Source organism: Enhydra lutris, unplaced genomic scaffold, assembly GCF_002288905.1.
Source record: "Enhydra lutris kenyoni isolate GAN:26980312 unplaced genomic scaffold, ASM228890v2 scaffoldscaffold56, whole genome shotgun sequence".
NCBI classification, from domain to species: Eukaryota; Metazoa; Chordata; class Mammalia; order Carnivora; family Mustelidae; genus Enhydra; species Enhydra lutris.
The window spans coordinates 10,058,128-10,074,863 of NW_019154140.1; the positions used below are offsets into that span (position 1 = coordinate 10,058,128).

Below are 16,736 nucleotides of genomic sequence, written 5' to 3' on the forward strand. Positions count from 1 at the left end.
GGGCATGCAGGCATGGCCCCAGCTCCTTAGGCGCTCACACCAGCTTGCAGGACCCCTCGGGACTGGCTTCACCCTTGCTGGGCCTAGCTCCAGCATTCTGGGAACAGGGCTCTCCTGGGACCCTCCCATCCACTGACTTCTCTTGGACACAACAGTGCATTTAGTATCATATGTTTACTGAGCACCCACAATGTGCCAAGCTCCCGCCAGGAGTTGTGGGGGATACAGAGAGCAGAAGACGTGGATAGTTCTCTCTAAGGGCCTGCAAGGCTGAGACATGTATGCAAACAATCACCGTATAAAGCAGCGTGCGCTAAGGGGGAAGAGGCCCCAGTCCGTCCCGCGGCTGCACCGTCGGCCACTCCTGAGTTATGCATGGGGAAGAAGGCTTACATGCACCTGCACAGCTGGAACCATCCGAGTTTTTTGCTGTCATGTGTCCTTGGCATTCTAGAACATCCAGCAGGTGTAAATTTTAGGTCCCACTCTAGCTCCACCTCTGAGAGAAGCTCTTCTTCCTATCTCATTCCCCAGTGACTAGATGTCCAAATCTGTTATTTGTCACCATGTTTGTTTCCCTAATGGATTCTCCTTCCTCTTTGATGCCCCTTAAAGCTGCTAAGAGGACTTTTTAACAATCACGTGGATAATCCAGACAACCTCCAAGGTTAATTCTCTTTGGTTACAAGCCATATAATTCCCAAACAGAGACAATGTTTCATTTTGCTCAGGTCCTTGGCTGCAGTGGAGACCTTGTCCTGTAGAAGAGTTTTGTCAACTTTCCCCCAGGGAAATTTATCCCATTATATCAAGAGGTTAACCAGCATATCAGTTCCAGGTACGGGAACTTTCAGAGCCCACACATCCTGAATTCAGACCATGACAAATATTCTCCATTTGAAAATGTTCACATCATTTAGAAAAAGTCACCTAGTGTCTCCCTTTTTTTTCTATTCCTGCAGCCATTGATACCCTGAATTTTTACTTCCCCTCAACTCCTTTCTTCTTTCCAGGTCTGATTCTTTCCTTGAAGTAGACTTTCAGCAATGAGCTTGTTACCTCCGGTGAAGGTTTAGCATGGGGACTCAGGATTATCAGAGCGCCCTCAGCTGCTAAGCACTAGCCCACATAGGCTCCTTGCTGACCCTGTCTTGGGAGATCTTGGCTAGATTGATCAGCTGAGCAGCATGATATCTCCGCACCATTTAGAGCCAAGCCGGGGAGCAGCATCTGTACCTCCATCCTTCTTCCCACCCCAGGCCTCTTTGTAATCAGACTAACCCACCGCCCTGAAGAGCTGGAGTGTCCCTGCCATGTGCGGGGCCTATCGTGCGTGCCATTGCCCCTCAAAGCTTAGTGTTTGGCCATCTTTACCTGGCATAGTTTCTCAGGGTAAGGTTGACTCAGGGGTATTTGATCTCAGGCACTTGGTGAAGATGGGAAGGCTCACCTACAGATATGCCTATTAAGGTCTCACCAAGAATCTGGCAATTGTAGATTATTTGGGGTTAAGAGTTGACTGCACTTGGCAATCATAGGCAAAACACACCTCCATCTAGAGTCTTACTGAGAATGATGAATGGAGGGGAAATGATTGGTTGGTGCTACTGTTCCACATAAAGCTTTTGAGACCCTTGTTTTAGACAAAAAATGAAGGGTACATGCTAGTGAAGCATGTACCCTTCAAAGAACAGGAGTAAATTGGGCAGGCTTTAATTCCAGATCTGTTTGGGATACTGCTTAGGACTCCAGGGAAGATACCTACACTGATGGATTTTGAGTCCATACATAGACAAAGGTTCACACCCCTTTTAAAAATTGAAATCCTTGAAAAAAAATTGAAATCCTTGAGCATGCTCATCCCTTTCTCTCACTAGGTCACGGACATTCCACTTCTGCCTCCTGCCAGTCCTCCTGCTTCATTATAAAAAGAAAAGAACTTATTTTTTTAAATGTTTCATATAGTTCCGAGATACAGACTCAAAGAATTAAAGCCCTCAGCTAGAGATAAAAAAACAGCAAATGAAACTGAGTTGTAGATTGTTTCCATTTTTCTCCTCTAAATTTGCTTTAAAATATCAATGTAGGCCAAGCAGATCTGTAACCACCACTTTCCAGTAGAGGGAATTTAAGAATGATCTATGGGAATATCCTAACATATCCCAGAATTTGTGGTGCAGTACACGGGAAAGACTGCTCCAAGAAACCCAGAGCCCAGACTGTCAGGATTCGATTGGCTAAAGGTAGTTCCCTTGGTGGGAACTCCGGTCAGGCCTCTCGGATCAGACCCAGGCAGCATCCGGTATAGTCCGGTATAGCATCCAGGTATAGTCGGCATCCGGTGTTATGGGACCACATGGGAACTGCTCTGGGAGCTCTGGTAGGACAAAGTGAGTTTGGCTCTGGAAGAGCAGGAAGGCATTTAACCATCATGACTCCAGGCCTGGAGACCTGCAGGCTTCTCCCCAGCAGGGTGATACAGTCGACTCCGGATTGTTCTGATACCGATAACCCTCTTGGGATATCGTCATTTTACCTGCCAGTCGGGGATGTGACCTGTCTGTGGAAGAAGGAGCTCTTGCCTGGAAACCAGGAGTTTCCAGGGTCTCTATTTCTGGCTCCAGAACTGCCAGTGTGACACCCAGCAGAGTCTTGTGTAGGGGGCTCAGTGTCCTCATCTGTGACTAAAATTTTTACAATTGCTCTAAGTTTATCCTTCCAGCTGTTTTTCTAACGATGAGAGTAGAAGATGGTCCAGGAAAGAACAGACCTGAGGCCAGTTCATTCTGAGCTGTTTCTGGAGAGAAAGAATGGGGATGATAAGGAGAAGTACAGGTTCAGTTTTCAGGCCCACCCAAGTTCTCATGAAGGCGTCTGGTTGTAGTTCAGAGACGGAAGGATTATTATAGTTGAAAGTGAGAGACGGAAGACTTGCTTAAGGGAGTTCTCGTAGAGCCAAAACTCTGTCTAGAAATTGCTTCCTTTGGTTCTTGCCTTCTTGGGAACGGCAAAGCCAGCTGTGGCGCTTACTGGATACGTTTCCTTTGTTGACGTAGTAACTCATCACGTTCTCCAGCAAATGGTTTCTTGTCAACCAGGAGCAAGAGAGCTTGTCCCTGTTGGAAATCCATGGTGAATGAGCTGAGGAGGGGGCGGCTTGTGTGGAGTGTGTGTATTTATCTGTATTCTTTTCCATAGGTACCATTAAATTTGTCTGGCTTAATTTAATGGCAACTTCTGGGAGCTGCAGAGGCTGTAAAGGGCGAGGGTAAGGTTTTTGTCATCTGTTCAGGCTCCTCTCCTTCCACTGGAACGTCCTCATTCCCCCTCTCCCTTCAGCCTCTTCCCTTTGCCAACCTGTATGTATGTTCTACCGCCTCCTCTCGATTTTCTCCTCCCCCTTGTGTTTTTTCTTCTGCCTCTCAACCTCCTTTCCTTTCAGGTCGTTTGAGTCCAAGTTGAAGTAGGCAGCTGGTGTTACCCACTCTCTCTCCCTGGGGGGCCCAATCTGTGTAATCAGTGCTAGGGGCTTTATTCTAACACTCTGGAACCTCTTTTCTTGTTTTTCTTTGTTTTGCTTTGTTTCCTTTTTTGTTTTTGTTTTTCTCTTCTGTTTCCGTGTAGGTCTCTTTAGTCAGCCTTATAGCTAATGCCCTGGGCTACTCGGAACTAGGTGCCATAAAGTCCCTTAGGACCCTAAGAGCTTTGAGACCCTTAAGAGCCTTATCACGATTTGAAGGGATGAGGGTAAGATACTAAGAGCAGCTGATCCTTCTGCATGCCGATGGAAACTGTTTACGCATGCTAGAACTGATCACACGGTGGGAAGATCATTCAGACACGATCTGTGATGCAGCTGCTGATTTGATCCTCCGCTCTCTCCCCGCACCTGCCCCGTGCGAGGGGGTCTCATCAAGCTGCCTCATCACATTAACATGGGCCCCGCCCCAACAACGTGCCATCGCAGAACATGTTAACGCTGGCTATTCTCATTTGGCCTGGCTTACCTGTAGCACTCGGGGCGGCTTTCTGGGCTGTTGATTTAATAGGGAGAATCACCAGGTGCAAAGAAGGGGAATTGTAACCCGCGGCCCCACTGAAAAGCAGAGACCGCAGGCAGGGCTAGTGCCGGGTAGGGCATCAGCCAAGTGGGGGCTGTGGCCGTGCCGTCACTGAGAACGCAGCAGAGAAGGGGACTAGAAGACATGATGGCAGGCCTGGCATTGGGAACGGAGCAGAATTTGGCATGGCCCTGGGAAAAGAAATGCTTTTCTTTCTATTCTGATTCCTCTTATTGCACCTTGTTGTTCTCAGCCCAGTCCCATAAGGACTGGCAGCCTCTGTCTGATAGCAAAGCTTTCCTCCTCACCCCCTACCCCTCTGCCCACGCTGTATGGTTCCCTATCCTGACACCGCAAATAACAATCAGGTATGGCGCCAGATGACTTCTCCGCTGGTTCTGAAATTTCCTGACCCCTGCTATTCCTGCTTTGGTGACACTCCACCCAGATCCAAACAGGGCAAGGTGCTGTCACCTTGCCAACTTAGAAACACGAGGCTCCCTCTTTTGGTGCCCTTTTGCTGTCTCTGTTGGTTTAAAAAAAAAAAAAGTGCATGTGTGTGCATGTGCGCGTGCACACACACACATGCTAAAAAGTCAATTTCCTAAAATCATGTGGGCAACTGTCTTTTAGTGGTAATAGTTGTCCCGTGGTAACAGAGAGGTCTGTTATACTTAACGAGACCAAGAAAACTCATTTCCATTCAGATGTTGAATACATGCAGGAGAGCAAACCGAGGATACGTTTTTTAAATGTGCAAATATCAGAATGTAGGAATGAAAATTAAATGGTTACAGTGGCCCCCAGGAAGCAAGACTGAGTGGAGGAACTAGGTACCAGGACAGTGCTGCTTCATCCATTCCTCATCTGTGGTCCCTGGGCACTGTTCCACAAACAACCCCCAGTTGGACAGGAAGGTGAAAACTTTACTGCGCCTCGGGAATTGTGTTCTGTTAGTTTCTTCAGACAAATGCTTTTCGCCACCAGTTGCGTCTCTGCTGTAGCACAGTCACGGTTCGGTTTACTGCATATCAGCTTTCTGCAACCCACGTGAAACCGTCTGCAGGAAAGTCAGGTCCATGACAGCACAGACTGCTTTCAATTAAAAAAAAAAAAAAAAACAAAGCAAAACTTGGGAGTCTAAGTCTTTCTCCCAGAGATCAGAGAGATGTTGGAACAAGTGCAGGGAGGTCACTGTAAGGCACAGGCTAGACTGAGGGAGAGAGAGTATCCCACGGACGACTCTGTGCTCCGGGTCATTAGACATGGGATTACCGTGCTCTCCCTTTTTCAGAAAGGGCTAGTGAAACTTTTTTCCTAAATCCTATCAGTTCTGTTTAGAGCGTTGATCACCTATGTTGGTGACTGAAACTGAGGAGTAAAAGAAAGCTGGTGGAGACAGTACTGGGCACACTGTAGCCGCGTCCATAGCCCATGCTCCTCCCCACCCCTCAGGGGTGATCCCGAACCTCCTAAAGCCAGACTGGTAGTACCTGAAGAAAGCCCAAGAAAAAACGCCCAGCTGACACTTGCTCTACCTTTCTCCACCAGCAGTCTTGTTACTGCCAGTCCCTGCCCCTGGCGGAAGTCGTCCTTGGTAACCAGCCAGGGCTGGTTTGTTCATGCCAAGGTTATTTGCCTCCCCTGGACTCAGGGGCCCTTAGGGTGGCCACACCTCTTCCCTCCAGCCCCACCCCCTTTCCTCACCTTCCCTTGGGCTCACCAATTCCACTCCCCAAAACTTCTGGTTGCCAACCTGCAAGTAGCTCAGGGACCCAGAGGTCCAGAAGTGGTGATCAGAGCAGAGAGGCATAAACTTTTCCTTGAAAAAGTATGAGGAAGTGAAACCTCTACATCGAGGTTTTTTCCAACAAAAATAACGTGAGGGAAAACCAGTTTGAACCAAAAGCCAGAATTTGGAACAATGAGTGTTCAGGAAGGGAAGCTCTGGTAGAGGAGTGGCCCTTGGTTTGGTCGTCTCTGGTCAGCCGACAGCACTGACCGCTCCTGGCTGGGCAGAGGAGAGGGCTAAGGATCCTGTCCTGTGCGGCTGCTTCCCAGCCCCTCCCTGAAAGCGTAGCTGCTGGAAGGAAAGATTGAATCCGCCTGAGCTAACAGTCAGCTTCCCAGCGATAAACAGCATTAGGTACATACATTTTATTTCAAGGTTACTTTTCTCTGGGGCCATATGTTTTCTGTTTTGTGGTTTGGATTCTTATGTACACCAACACTCAGCGCTTACCCTTAGAAAAATGCTAGCTAGGAATCCTTCACAAACTGAAGACCATCAATGCAGGTGGGCTCGACTGTCACTGTGCTGCTCCAGTGGTAGGCTCAGACCTCTGTTTGGGAGGGAACATCCAGCCCTAGCCTGTCCTGGGACACTGACTTCAGTTCTTCCTCTCCTTCCTCAAACCAAACACTGGAAAATTGAAGCACTCATGCAATTATTGGCAAAGGAACACTTAATGTAGTTCTTTGCTTTTCTCTCCTCCATAGTAATCTTCATTTAAAGATTTCGCTGTGCTTTTAAATTTTTGAGGGTATATAATGCTATGAAACATGCATGCCTTTTTGTTGATTGTCAGTACATAGTTGTCCATTAAAGCCATGTTCCCTCTGCCAGATATTAAAAGCTATTTGACAGATTTTATAGCATTTAATGAACAGTAGCGTTCTAGACATTATGAGAAGACAGTGCTCTAAGAATTCATATCCATTGGAATTTTTCCATCAGCCAAGTGATTGGAAGCAATCATTAAGTATAAATGTGCATTGAAAAAAAATAATTTTGTAGATTGCTAGACCCAAGCTTTGAGTAATATTTCTATACCTAGTTTTGAACAATGAATTTTATCATAACTAAAAGCAATGTAGAATAATTTAAGAGTTATTAGGGACCAATTCATGAAGTGATTGCCTGTGGAAACTTGAATTACCATTTGCACTACCTGTGGTGTGAGAGTTCAAGAAAGCATGGTTTTTTGCCCTTTGGTTGCTGAGAATGTCAGCCCAATGATGATTATATATGGAGCACAGTTAAACAATTTTCATTATTAGCTAGTGTCTACAGCCAGGAAGAATTATTAGTAAATTTCATGAGCTGTTTACTGTTCTATTCATAAAGCTAAGCTAAGAAGTTTTTCTTTGATTATAATTAATCAGAAGAGCATTTACATCATATAAGGACATTGGATTTTATAGGATTTTCATGTTCTACATATCAGAGAACAAGGCCCGTAAATACTTCCATGTATTGATTCTTTCGATCAGCTCTACACGTATAAAAGTAGGAAGAGGTCACTTAGTTAATTAGCTAATTATTCTTCCCTGCTATAAATATTACCCCATATTAAACTGTAACACGTAACCCTATCCAGGACAGGTTATACTGGACTAAAATAATCAGAAGAGTTCCCAGAGGAGGAACTGAACTGAGATAAAAAGAAACATTTCTGGGTTTCAGATCTTTTGGGGCCTACTTCCCCATTGCACACCTGTGATGGTCTAATAGAAGGTCATGATCTCTCCCCTAAGCTTTGCTGCAAAATGCTGTCACATGGACTTGATCTTTTGAATCTTGGTAATCTACTCTCTTATCGTCGGAGAAATGATTATTCCATTTGTGGATCATCCTCCTTTTGCCTGTTCTTTTGCACATTTCATTGCTTTCTGGTGCTCCACCAAAGGGTGAGCAACTGTAGAATGAGGAGGTAAAATTCAAATCTGATCACTGGACACATTCGGTAACATGTCAATCAATCAATCAATCAATCATTCTCCAAAATAACATGGAGGATTTTCCAGATTTCGGATATTCCAGCTTTCCTCCATCAAAGTAATGAACAGTTGAAGGATAATCATTTACACCAAAGACAGAGCTATTAAATCTAGAAGAGATTTCTTGGTCTAAGAATTAAGAAATAACTACCTCTCAATCTAAAGGCCTTCATATATGAATTGGGGAAACACAAAACTAATATTTTAATCTAAAGAATGACTCCTTCGCAGAATATCATTGCCTTTTTTATATAGGACAGAACAGCTCTTCTCAACCCCGTTTTCCCACCAGTGACATTGCAGTGTAAGGCCAGAACAGAAGATAAGGAAAACTCGACCCCAAGTCGGGCTCAAACAGAGCCCAGAGCTGCCCCCTGGCGTTCCTCCCACAGCACAGCCCTGTGGGCCCTTTGGACGCTGTGCATATCGGCAGTGTGTGTCCTGCCTCTTCTCCGCACTGAAAAACTGACGCAGGAGCATGCTGATACTTCTCACCTCCTCTAACAAGACATTAGAAAGCTGCGTTTACATCCATGGTTTTTATTTTTAACTCCATGTTAATTTTCCTAGGATATTAGAGAAAGGAAGACACAGTCTTCCCACGTTATAGGGTTACCTTTCTGGGCCTTAGCAGTCCCACTTAAGACAACAGCAAGTGAGGATCAGGGCAAAGTGAACACCAGCCTCATTTTCTGTGCCGACCCCGCCACCGCGCCCCCAAATGCTATTTTTGTGAGCCCTTTGAACTCCTCTATGGAAAACTGCCACCACAGTAGAAGTGTTGTCTAGCTACTCTCACCTATAGTGTGAATCAAAATGGAAATTAAAAACAACCCAGAAAGTTTGATTCCTGAATTTTTCCCTTTGCTTTTTTTTTTTCCCCCCCGTTCCCAAGCTTACCTACAGTCAGTGATTTTTAACAATATGCCGGTTTGGGGGTTTCAAGACCAGTGATATAACCCAGAACTTTCCAGAAAACGTAAGGCATTCCTATTCCTAATACATTGTGAATAGTCGAGTCCAGCCCTGGATTGACAGCAGTCAGCATTAGCCAAACGGGGACAACTCTTACATTCAGAAGCCTACAAAGTCAGGAGAGAGGGAAAAAAAAAAAAAAGGCTGAAGAAGAATAATGAACCTTGAGTGAAAAATACATCTGTTCAGATTTTATTTTATTCTGTTTGGTAGAGGGAATATAGCTTTTTTTTTCTTGAGCCTGCAAAATATGCATGCTCAGCTATTGCCTGAAATAAGATAACTGGCCTTGCATAAAAGAGACTTTGTGTACCATTGACTGATTCCCTGCTAACCCCGAAGGGTAGTTCTCTGTGATTTTGAACAATCCTACCTTGTTTTGCAGAGAGGGGAATGTCTGTTGATAGGCAACTGGTGAGCTTGAAATCAGATTTCCCCCACGGGGGGCATGTTTTATGAGCTGGCAAGGAGGGAAACAAGACTAAATAATTTTTTCAGTCCCAGGTTAGAGCCTGAGGGGAGAAGACCTAGGTCAATTGGGGCAGGGAAATTCATGCTAGATGAAATAAATATTAAGGAATTTACTAGTATTCCTCAAAATATTCTTTAGAGATTTAGAAAATGCTGGTTCTACTTGTGGATCCATCCAGCTACTCTAATTCCAAAGGGGGCATAACGTTTTTGTAGTCAGAACAAGCCACACAGTATCATTCCCCTCCTGGAAATCAGAAGAGTATGCTTGCCCGTACTTCCTCCCAACATTCAGCAACCTCCCCCTTCCAATGCAGGTGGTGGTGAATGCCTTGGTGGGCGCCATCCCCTCCATCATGAATGTGCTGCTGGTGTGTCTCATCTTCTGGCTGATTTTCAGCATCATGGGAGTTAACCTGTTTGCGGGGAAGTACCACTACTGCTTTAATGAGACCTCTGAAATCCGATTTGAAATTGAAGATGTCAACAATAAAACTGAGTGCGAAAAGCTCATGGAGGGGAACAACACAGAAATCAGGTGGAAGAATGTGAAGATCAACTTTGACAACGTCGGTGCAGGCTACCTGGCACTTCTTCAAGTGGTAAGCGTTGCCGTTTTTGCCAGTCCTGGGGAATTCCGACAGCTGGCGAAATCACATTTGGTTCCTTCTCATTCCTATCTCCAGAATCAGGGTTACTCCTTATAGGCCACAGAGAACAATGTCCTTTCCCAATCCAGTTCCAGGGAGACACCTTTCCTGAGAATTCCTGAATTCTCCAAGACCTCACTCAAGTGGGGGTGGGGGGAATCTCTCCCAATCCTCAGGACAGAGTTCTGAGCTGCTCAGCAACAAATAGATTCCTGCAGCATAAGAAAGTTGCAGAGAGATCACCGTCTTTCTCCAGGGCGAAGTATTTATTTAAAGAGAACGGGGGTGGGGAGAAGAAGGTAAGTGCATAGACACCAACCACACCAACAGAATGGGAATTCTGATTTAGCAGAATAACCCTATACAACAGCCACACTAAGTTAACTAAAGAGAAGAATATGGCAGTGCTAGGATGCTGCCGCTCATGTCAGCCCCTCCCAGAGAAAGTTCTCAAATTAACTTGTCACAGTAAGAAAGGATTTATTTTAATTATGTAGCATACCATCATGTCTAGTTTTCTCTTCGACTCTCACCAATTTTTTGGAATGTTTGACAAGACAGTAGGATGCAATGAAAGCTCCTAGGCTTTGGAGTCAGACAGATGTAGGTTTGAGCCGTACTGCGATGTTTATTGCATATATAACCTTGGACAAATGACTCAACTTCCCCACATCTGTTTCTTCATCTGTTAAATGTTGGTGATAATACTTTGCACTGTTGCTAAGAGGAGTCCTAATAATTTTTTAAAATTTCTTAGAACAATGCCTGGCACACAGCAGTGCTTGATTAATGGTATTTTGCTATTAGGTATTTTTGTTACTAATACAACCGTGCCTGCATCATATAGTCCTTGGGAGGACTGAATGCCATAATGCAGGTGAAGCTCTCAACTTGACCTTACAGATAGTAAGCACTTACTGTTAGCTAGCACTGTTAGCTAGTAGATGGCAAAGTTGATAGAATGAGCTTTATCCTACTCCGGAGTCTTTTGTTGTTTTATCCCAGTTGGAGAAACGGGACCTGCAAGTTGAATCTGATTTGGAGCACCTCCAGGAGACCAATACACATCAATCAGCCAGTTAGACACTGTATTCACACCTTGCGCACAAGGTGCTGTGCTTGGCACTACTAGGGCCATCTGACATATAAAGATCCACCCGTGCCCTGAAAGAACTTTGAATCTGGTTGAATAAATAAAACAAATGGGACAAAAAGAAAACGGAGAACACTGAATTGCTAACCACTATTTGTTTCCAAAATCAGAGGTCTAGTAGATGGAAAGACAGTGCGGTTAGGAAGGGCTGCCTGGGACGAAGGCAGGATTGCCATTGCTGTAGGCAATCCTAGGATGGGGAAAGTTCTGGCCTTGTCGCCTTGTGGCCTTGTGTTTTTGGTTTTTTTTTTTAACTGCAACTTAGAAATTTTCAGACCCCCATTGCTTATTTAACACCATGGTAAAAAATGACTCATGGGTGGTCGGTTACGTTCTCAGCAGCCTCAGTAGATTCCTGGCACTTGTTCATAAATACAAGTTTGCCCGAGCATTGGGCAACCTTCTCAGGCCTGTTTTAAAGACCTTTTATGAGAGTATTGATCCAGCTACCATTGTCAACATGTTTCTCTGCCAAACTTTGATGTTATTTCCAGGGACTTAGACAAAGCCCCCTCAGGACCTGTGTTAACTAACACAAAATTCTAGGTCCATATGAGACCACGCCCAAACTCAGTCCTGTGTTCACACCCAACCTGAGCCTGGCCTCTGTGACCCCTGCCTAGACTCCCACCCCCTGCCCCCAACGGGCACAGTCTAATGACTGACTCTGTTTGCCAGGCAACCTTCAAAGGCTGGATGGACATCATGTATGCAGCTGTAGATTCCCGAAAGGTAAGGATACACCTGGCGAAACCACAACCTTGAGAGAAGGCTAGAAAGCAAGCAGCATGGTGGCGAAAGAGCGGGTTAGGACACGTATTGCTGGTTTGATTGATTATAGCTCAGTTTCCTCCTCTCAGTCATCACGTTTTTACATCGGCTCTGGATGATCAGGCGGTTGGTTTTGACCTGGCCCCAGAGGAGCCATCTCTTCTTCGTGCTGACCCAAGAGTGGCTCTTAGCTGCCCTGCCTCCCCTCCCCCGGCCTCATCATTTGCATAGTCTCCACCATAGTCTCCACTCTCCATTTGCATAGTCGCCCGTGTTGGGGGGGGGCGGGTGGCTGCGGACCTGGGGGAGGACCCAAGCAGACAGAAAGTAGCACGCCCTCCACCCAGCTTGTGCAACAGCTCCAGGGGGCGGTTATGGCTGGTGGCAATGGCATGTCAGATCGCGGCCTCATCCCACCCCCACCCTCACCACCCAGGAGCTGATTCTCTTCTTTCCTCCCTGATCCTTTTTGACAGCCCGACGAGCAGCCTAAGTATGAGGACAACATCTACATGTACATCTACTTTGTCATCTTCATCATCTTCGGCTCCTTCTTCACCCTGAACTTGTTCATTGGTGTCATCATTGATAACTTCAATCAACAAAAGAAAAAGATAGGTTTCCTCCCCTCACCGCCAGCGGCCAGAGCTCAGCACAGATGAGAGACACCCCTGTCCCTATCTCTAGAAAGAAAATGCCTCTCTTTCTCTAAAATCCTTATTATCACCTCCCTGTGGCCTTGGCCCCACTATATATTAGTGCCATCAACTCTTTCGGAGGGGGGGGGGGTGCTGGATTGCACAGTGTGTGCTTTACCACTTTTCCTAGGCCAAACTAACAATGTCCTAATACCTAATGTACTAGCAATTCTTGAGGTCTTTGCTGGGTGTGGCTTCCCGCCAGGGGGAGGCAGGTCAGAGAGGGCCTAGTGATAGGGGTGAAAAGGACAGCATCAGCTGAGTAACTGTAGCAAGAAGTAGAAAGTGTCTAGACTTGTCATGACCGATGGGAATCCCTGGGCACCACTAGCAAACTAGGATTTGAGAGACCATCCTTGGAAAGTTCACTTCCTGCCTTGTTCCAGGTGGTTAACAATTCTTCCTAAACAAACTGAAGCACTCACTCTCGTCATCCATTGTAGAAGTCACATCTGTGTCAAGGACCTCCCCGTGTTGTTTTCTTACACCAGGATTTCTGAATTTTTAATATTGTTGGAAATAAATGGGCCAATAACCAGGACCTGAAAATCCTTTCGTTTTAAAATGTTCTTCTTTAGACTTCTGTCATGGAAAGCGGGTCCCCAAAAAATGTGTGAACCAGGAAGATTCAACTATCTTCAGTATCACAGCTCTCAAGTGTGCCCTTCCCTGAGGGCCCTCAGTGGGGCTGTCCATTTCCTTCATGCCTAGCCACTGGCAGACCTCAGGAATTCCAAGCTGAGGACGAAGGCTGGTGTTTCTTTGAATTAGAATAGTTGTCCTAGGTCTACCTCATTATGAGCCAACTATTAGCTTAACTGACCTCTGGAAAGGTCAGGGGGTCAGGCCCCTCTCAGCTCTTAGAGTCGAATCTTAGGTCCAAACCACAGCGCATGAGAGCCTATTGTAATTGCTTGTTCTTTTCTTTCTTCCTTTACTTTGGAGGTCAGGACATCTTCATGACAGAAGAACAGAAGAAGTACTATAATGCCATGAAAAAGCTGGGCTCAAAGAAACCACAGAAACCCATTCCCCGCCCCCTGGTGAGTGCCGGCTGAGGGCAGAGTGAGACCCCAAATGGCAAATACACTGGTAGGATTATTGCCAAGTAAAGAAAGAAAGGGGTAAGTGACGGGCTGCCTGTGTCCTCTGATCCTCTCCCAGCCAGCCCATTCAGAGGATCTGGGGAAGACAGCAGAACAGGGACTAAGGTAGGGGATGGCTTTTATATTTGTGCTTGACCTTTCCTCTGAGACTTCCTTGGGCTGCAGCAGAGAATCAGCCTGTTATAATCACATAGGCTCTAGCGATGGAAGAAAGATGTTTTAAGAGACTGCTAAAAATTGACAAAGGAAAGTGAAAATGAAAGCTGGTCTCTTTCTCCCACTGCAAGGTAGGATGTGACCACTCTCTTCTCAGCTCTCTGCCCAGCAAGTAAGTCTTTGCAAGACAAGATAGTACCCTGACTATTTGTGGGAGTAGAAGAGGGTAAAACTAGGAGTGTAATGTCCTGATTTTCAGTCTTGAACTGAACCTTTTGTCAAACAGATTTGGGTACTAGGATCTTGCTTTGCCTTTTGGTTGGTGCCTGCCCTCTAACGTCAGAGGACATGCTCTGCCTCTAAAGCCACATACCCAGCAGAGTGGGACACCACCCCCAGGCTCAAAGTTCCATCTTCTGTAACTTTCATTTAAAGTACCTTTTTAGGGCGCCTGGGTGGCTCAGTGGGTTAAGCCGCTGCCTTCGGCTCAGGTCATGATCTCAGAGTCCTGGGATCGAGTCCCGCATCGGGCTCTCTGCTCAGCAGGGAGCCTGCTTCCCTCTCTCTCTCTCTCTGCCTGCCTCTCTGTCTACTTGTGATCTCTCTCTGTCAAATAAATAAATAAAATCTTTAAAAATAAAATAAAATAAAGTACCTTTTTATTTAAAAACAGCACAACTCTTCAAAGCTCACCTGGCAGTCTAATTTGTAGAAATAAAAGTAGAGCTACTTTGAACCAAGGGTGGGAGTCCCTACGCATTTTCCCTACTTAGTGCCACCCTCTGGGCCTGGCATACCCGCCCCCGCCCCCACTTCTGAGGGGAAGGAAGCCCACAGGCCCCGTCGAACAGTTGGGAAACCAGTAAGTGAAAGTGATCCTCAAAGTAAGAACCAGCTTGAGTTCCTAGGTTCTTTAAAAAAAAAAAAAAAAAATCAGAGATCTTAAGAAAGAGAATGTTTTTGGTATTTGTTTGATATTAGAGCTTCCATTTTGTGATGGCAATGAGACTGAGAATGGAGAAGGTTAACATTTCTGAAGCTCTCTTCAGTCCTTTGCACACAAGAACTTGCATGTATTTTCTGTATTTTCTTCTGCTCTAAAATAGAAAAACATCCTGTGGCAGGAGACATTCAGCAAATAGTTATATGTCTCCTACTAAGTTCCAGGCACTAGGCCCAAAGTGACCGACACAATTCAGACACTGTTGTCAAGGTTGTTTTTAATACAGGAGGGATTTAGGTAATAAACGATTAAACCGCCACTATACAATGTGTAGTGTTGTGAGAAAAAAACAACCGGCGGTCCTGACAGAGAATGGGGAGCTTGGGACAGGGATCCACTTCCGTAAAGTAGTCCGAGAAAGCCCCACTAGGAAGAGTCTACTTGGGTAGATGAGAAGGAGCCAGGAGTGCTGGCTGTAAGAGCAGGAAGCATCCGTGTGGCCAGGTGGTGACCGGCTAGAAGAAAGGGCATGAGGTGAGCCAGATTAGACTATGCGAGGCATCTCTAAATCAGGCTAGCAACATGAACTTTGTTGCAAGCCCAATGAGAAACTGTTGAAAGGTTTTAAGTAGAAGCAAGATAGGATCCATTTATGTTTTTAAATAATTACACTTGCTACTCTGGAGACTATGCTGGAGGCAGGTGAGAGAGGTGGCAGGACACCAGCTGGGAGACTCTCCCAGAAGTCCAGATAGAAGATGGTGGTGCTGGGGCTAGTGTGGGGCCAACAGAAGCAGGATGAAGTGGATGAATTCAGAAAAATCCGTCGGACCTGAAGTGTATGCGGTGGGGGGACAAGGGAGAGGAAAGTGACAAGGGCGACCCTTAAGGGTCTGGTTTGGAGACTGGGTGGATGATAGAGATGGGAGAGGAGCGGGTTGGGTGAGAGGCAGGAGAAGGACTTGTTAGGTTAGAGATGCTTATGAGTTAACAAGGAAGAGATGCTTGCTGAGAAAGCAACATAGGAATTCAGAGGAAAGAACTTGAGAAACTGAAGGACACAGACACCATGTACACAGTAGGAATAGGTGAACTCTCCTGGGGAGACAGTGTAGAGAGAAAAGAGACAAGGTCAGGGCAGACATGGCCAGCAAATGAGGCTGAACAGGGGCCATTGGCAAGGCGCGAAGCCCTCCAGAAGCGTGTGATGGCATAGACGCAAAAGAGAATAGGGGCAGCGTTAGAAAGCCTTGGGGAAGAGAATACTGGGTGTTATCGGGGTCTGCCCCTGTGCCTGACACCCTACCAGAGCAGCAGCAAAGAGCTGGCCAGGGTTGCAGAAAAGAGAGGTGATGGCATCTTCCGTGGTCCATTCGGGGAGGCTCTCATGAATACTCTCGTGTCTTTCCTCCCCCTCCCGCCCCTAGAACAAAATCCAAGGCATCATCTTTGACTTTGTCACTCAACAAGCCTTTGATATCGTTATCATGATGCTCATCTGCCTTAACATGGTGACCATGATGGTGGAGACAGATACGCAGAGCAAGCAGATGGAAAACATTCTCTACTGGATTAACCTGGTCTTTGTCATCTTCTTCACCTGTGAGTGTGTGCTCAAAATGTTTGCCTTGAGACACTACTACTTCACCATTGGCTGGAACATCTTTGACTTCGTGGTAGTCATCCTCTCCATTGTGGGTAAGTGGGACCAGCAGGGGAAGACGCAGGGTGCCTGCCTGGCCTTGAGCACGGGACTCCTGGGTGAGCAGCCGGTTCCATGGGTGTCAAGTGCAGGCCCGGGCCTCTCATGGCAGAGGCCCACGTGCATCTCCAAGTCATCTCATGGACCCACCCAAAAGGTCACGTGGTCAGTGGGTTTCTAGTGAGGGTTCATAGTTGTCTTGGATTAGAAATTCCTGGTTAAAGGGGGAAAATGATAGAGATTTGGCTCTTGCTTTCGAGGTGTTAAAGG

The 16,736-nt window shown here is 46.1% G+C and overlaps 1 protein-coding gene across 6 annotated transcripts in view; it reads left to right on the top strand.

Annotated features, from left to right (window-relative positions):
• LOC111157848 (sodium voltage-gated channel alpha subunit 8) overlaps nucleotides 1-16,736 on the top strand; it is a 118,400-nt gene that overhangs the window by 94,828 nt on the left and 6,836 nt on the right. For 5 of the 6 annotated variants that reach the window (XM_022519538.1, XM_022519537.1, XM_022519536.1 and 2 more), the window contains 6 exons: nucleotides 3,625-3,747; nucleotides 9,605-9,889; nucleotides 11,769-11,822; nucleotides 12,338-12,475; nucleotides 13,498-13,602; nucleotides 16,192-16,462. In XM_022519538.1, coding sequence (XP_022375246.1) covers nucleotides 3,625-3,747; nucleotides 9,605-9,889; nucleotides 11,769-11,822; nucleotides 12,338-12,475; nucleotides 13,498-13,602; nucleotides 16,192-16,462 — 976 coding nt within the window. The remainder of the gene's footprint in view (nucleotides 1-3,624; nucleotides 3,748-9,604; nucleotides 9,890-11,768; nucleotides 11,823-12,337; nucleotides 12,476-13,497; nucleotides 13,603-16,191; nucleotides 16,463-16,736) is intronic. The other variant, XM_022519541.1, reaches the window with a different exon arrangement.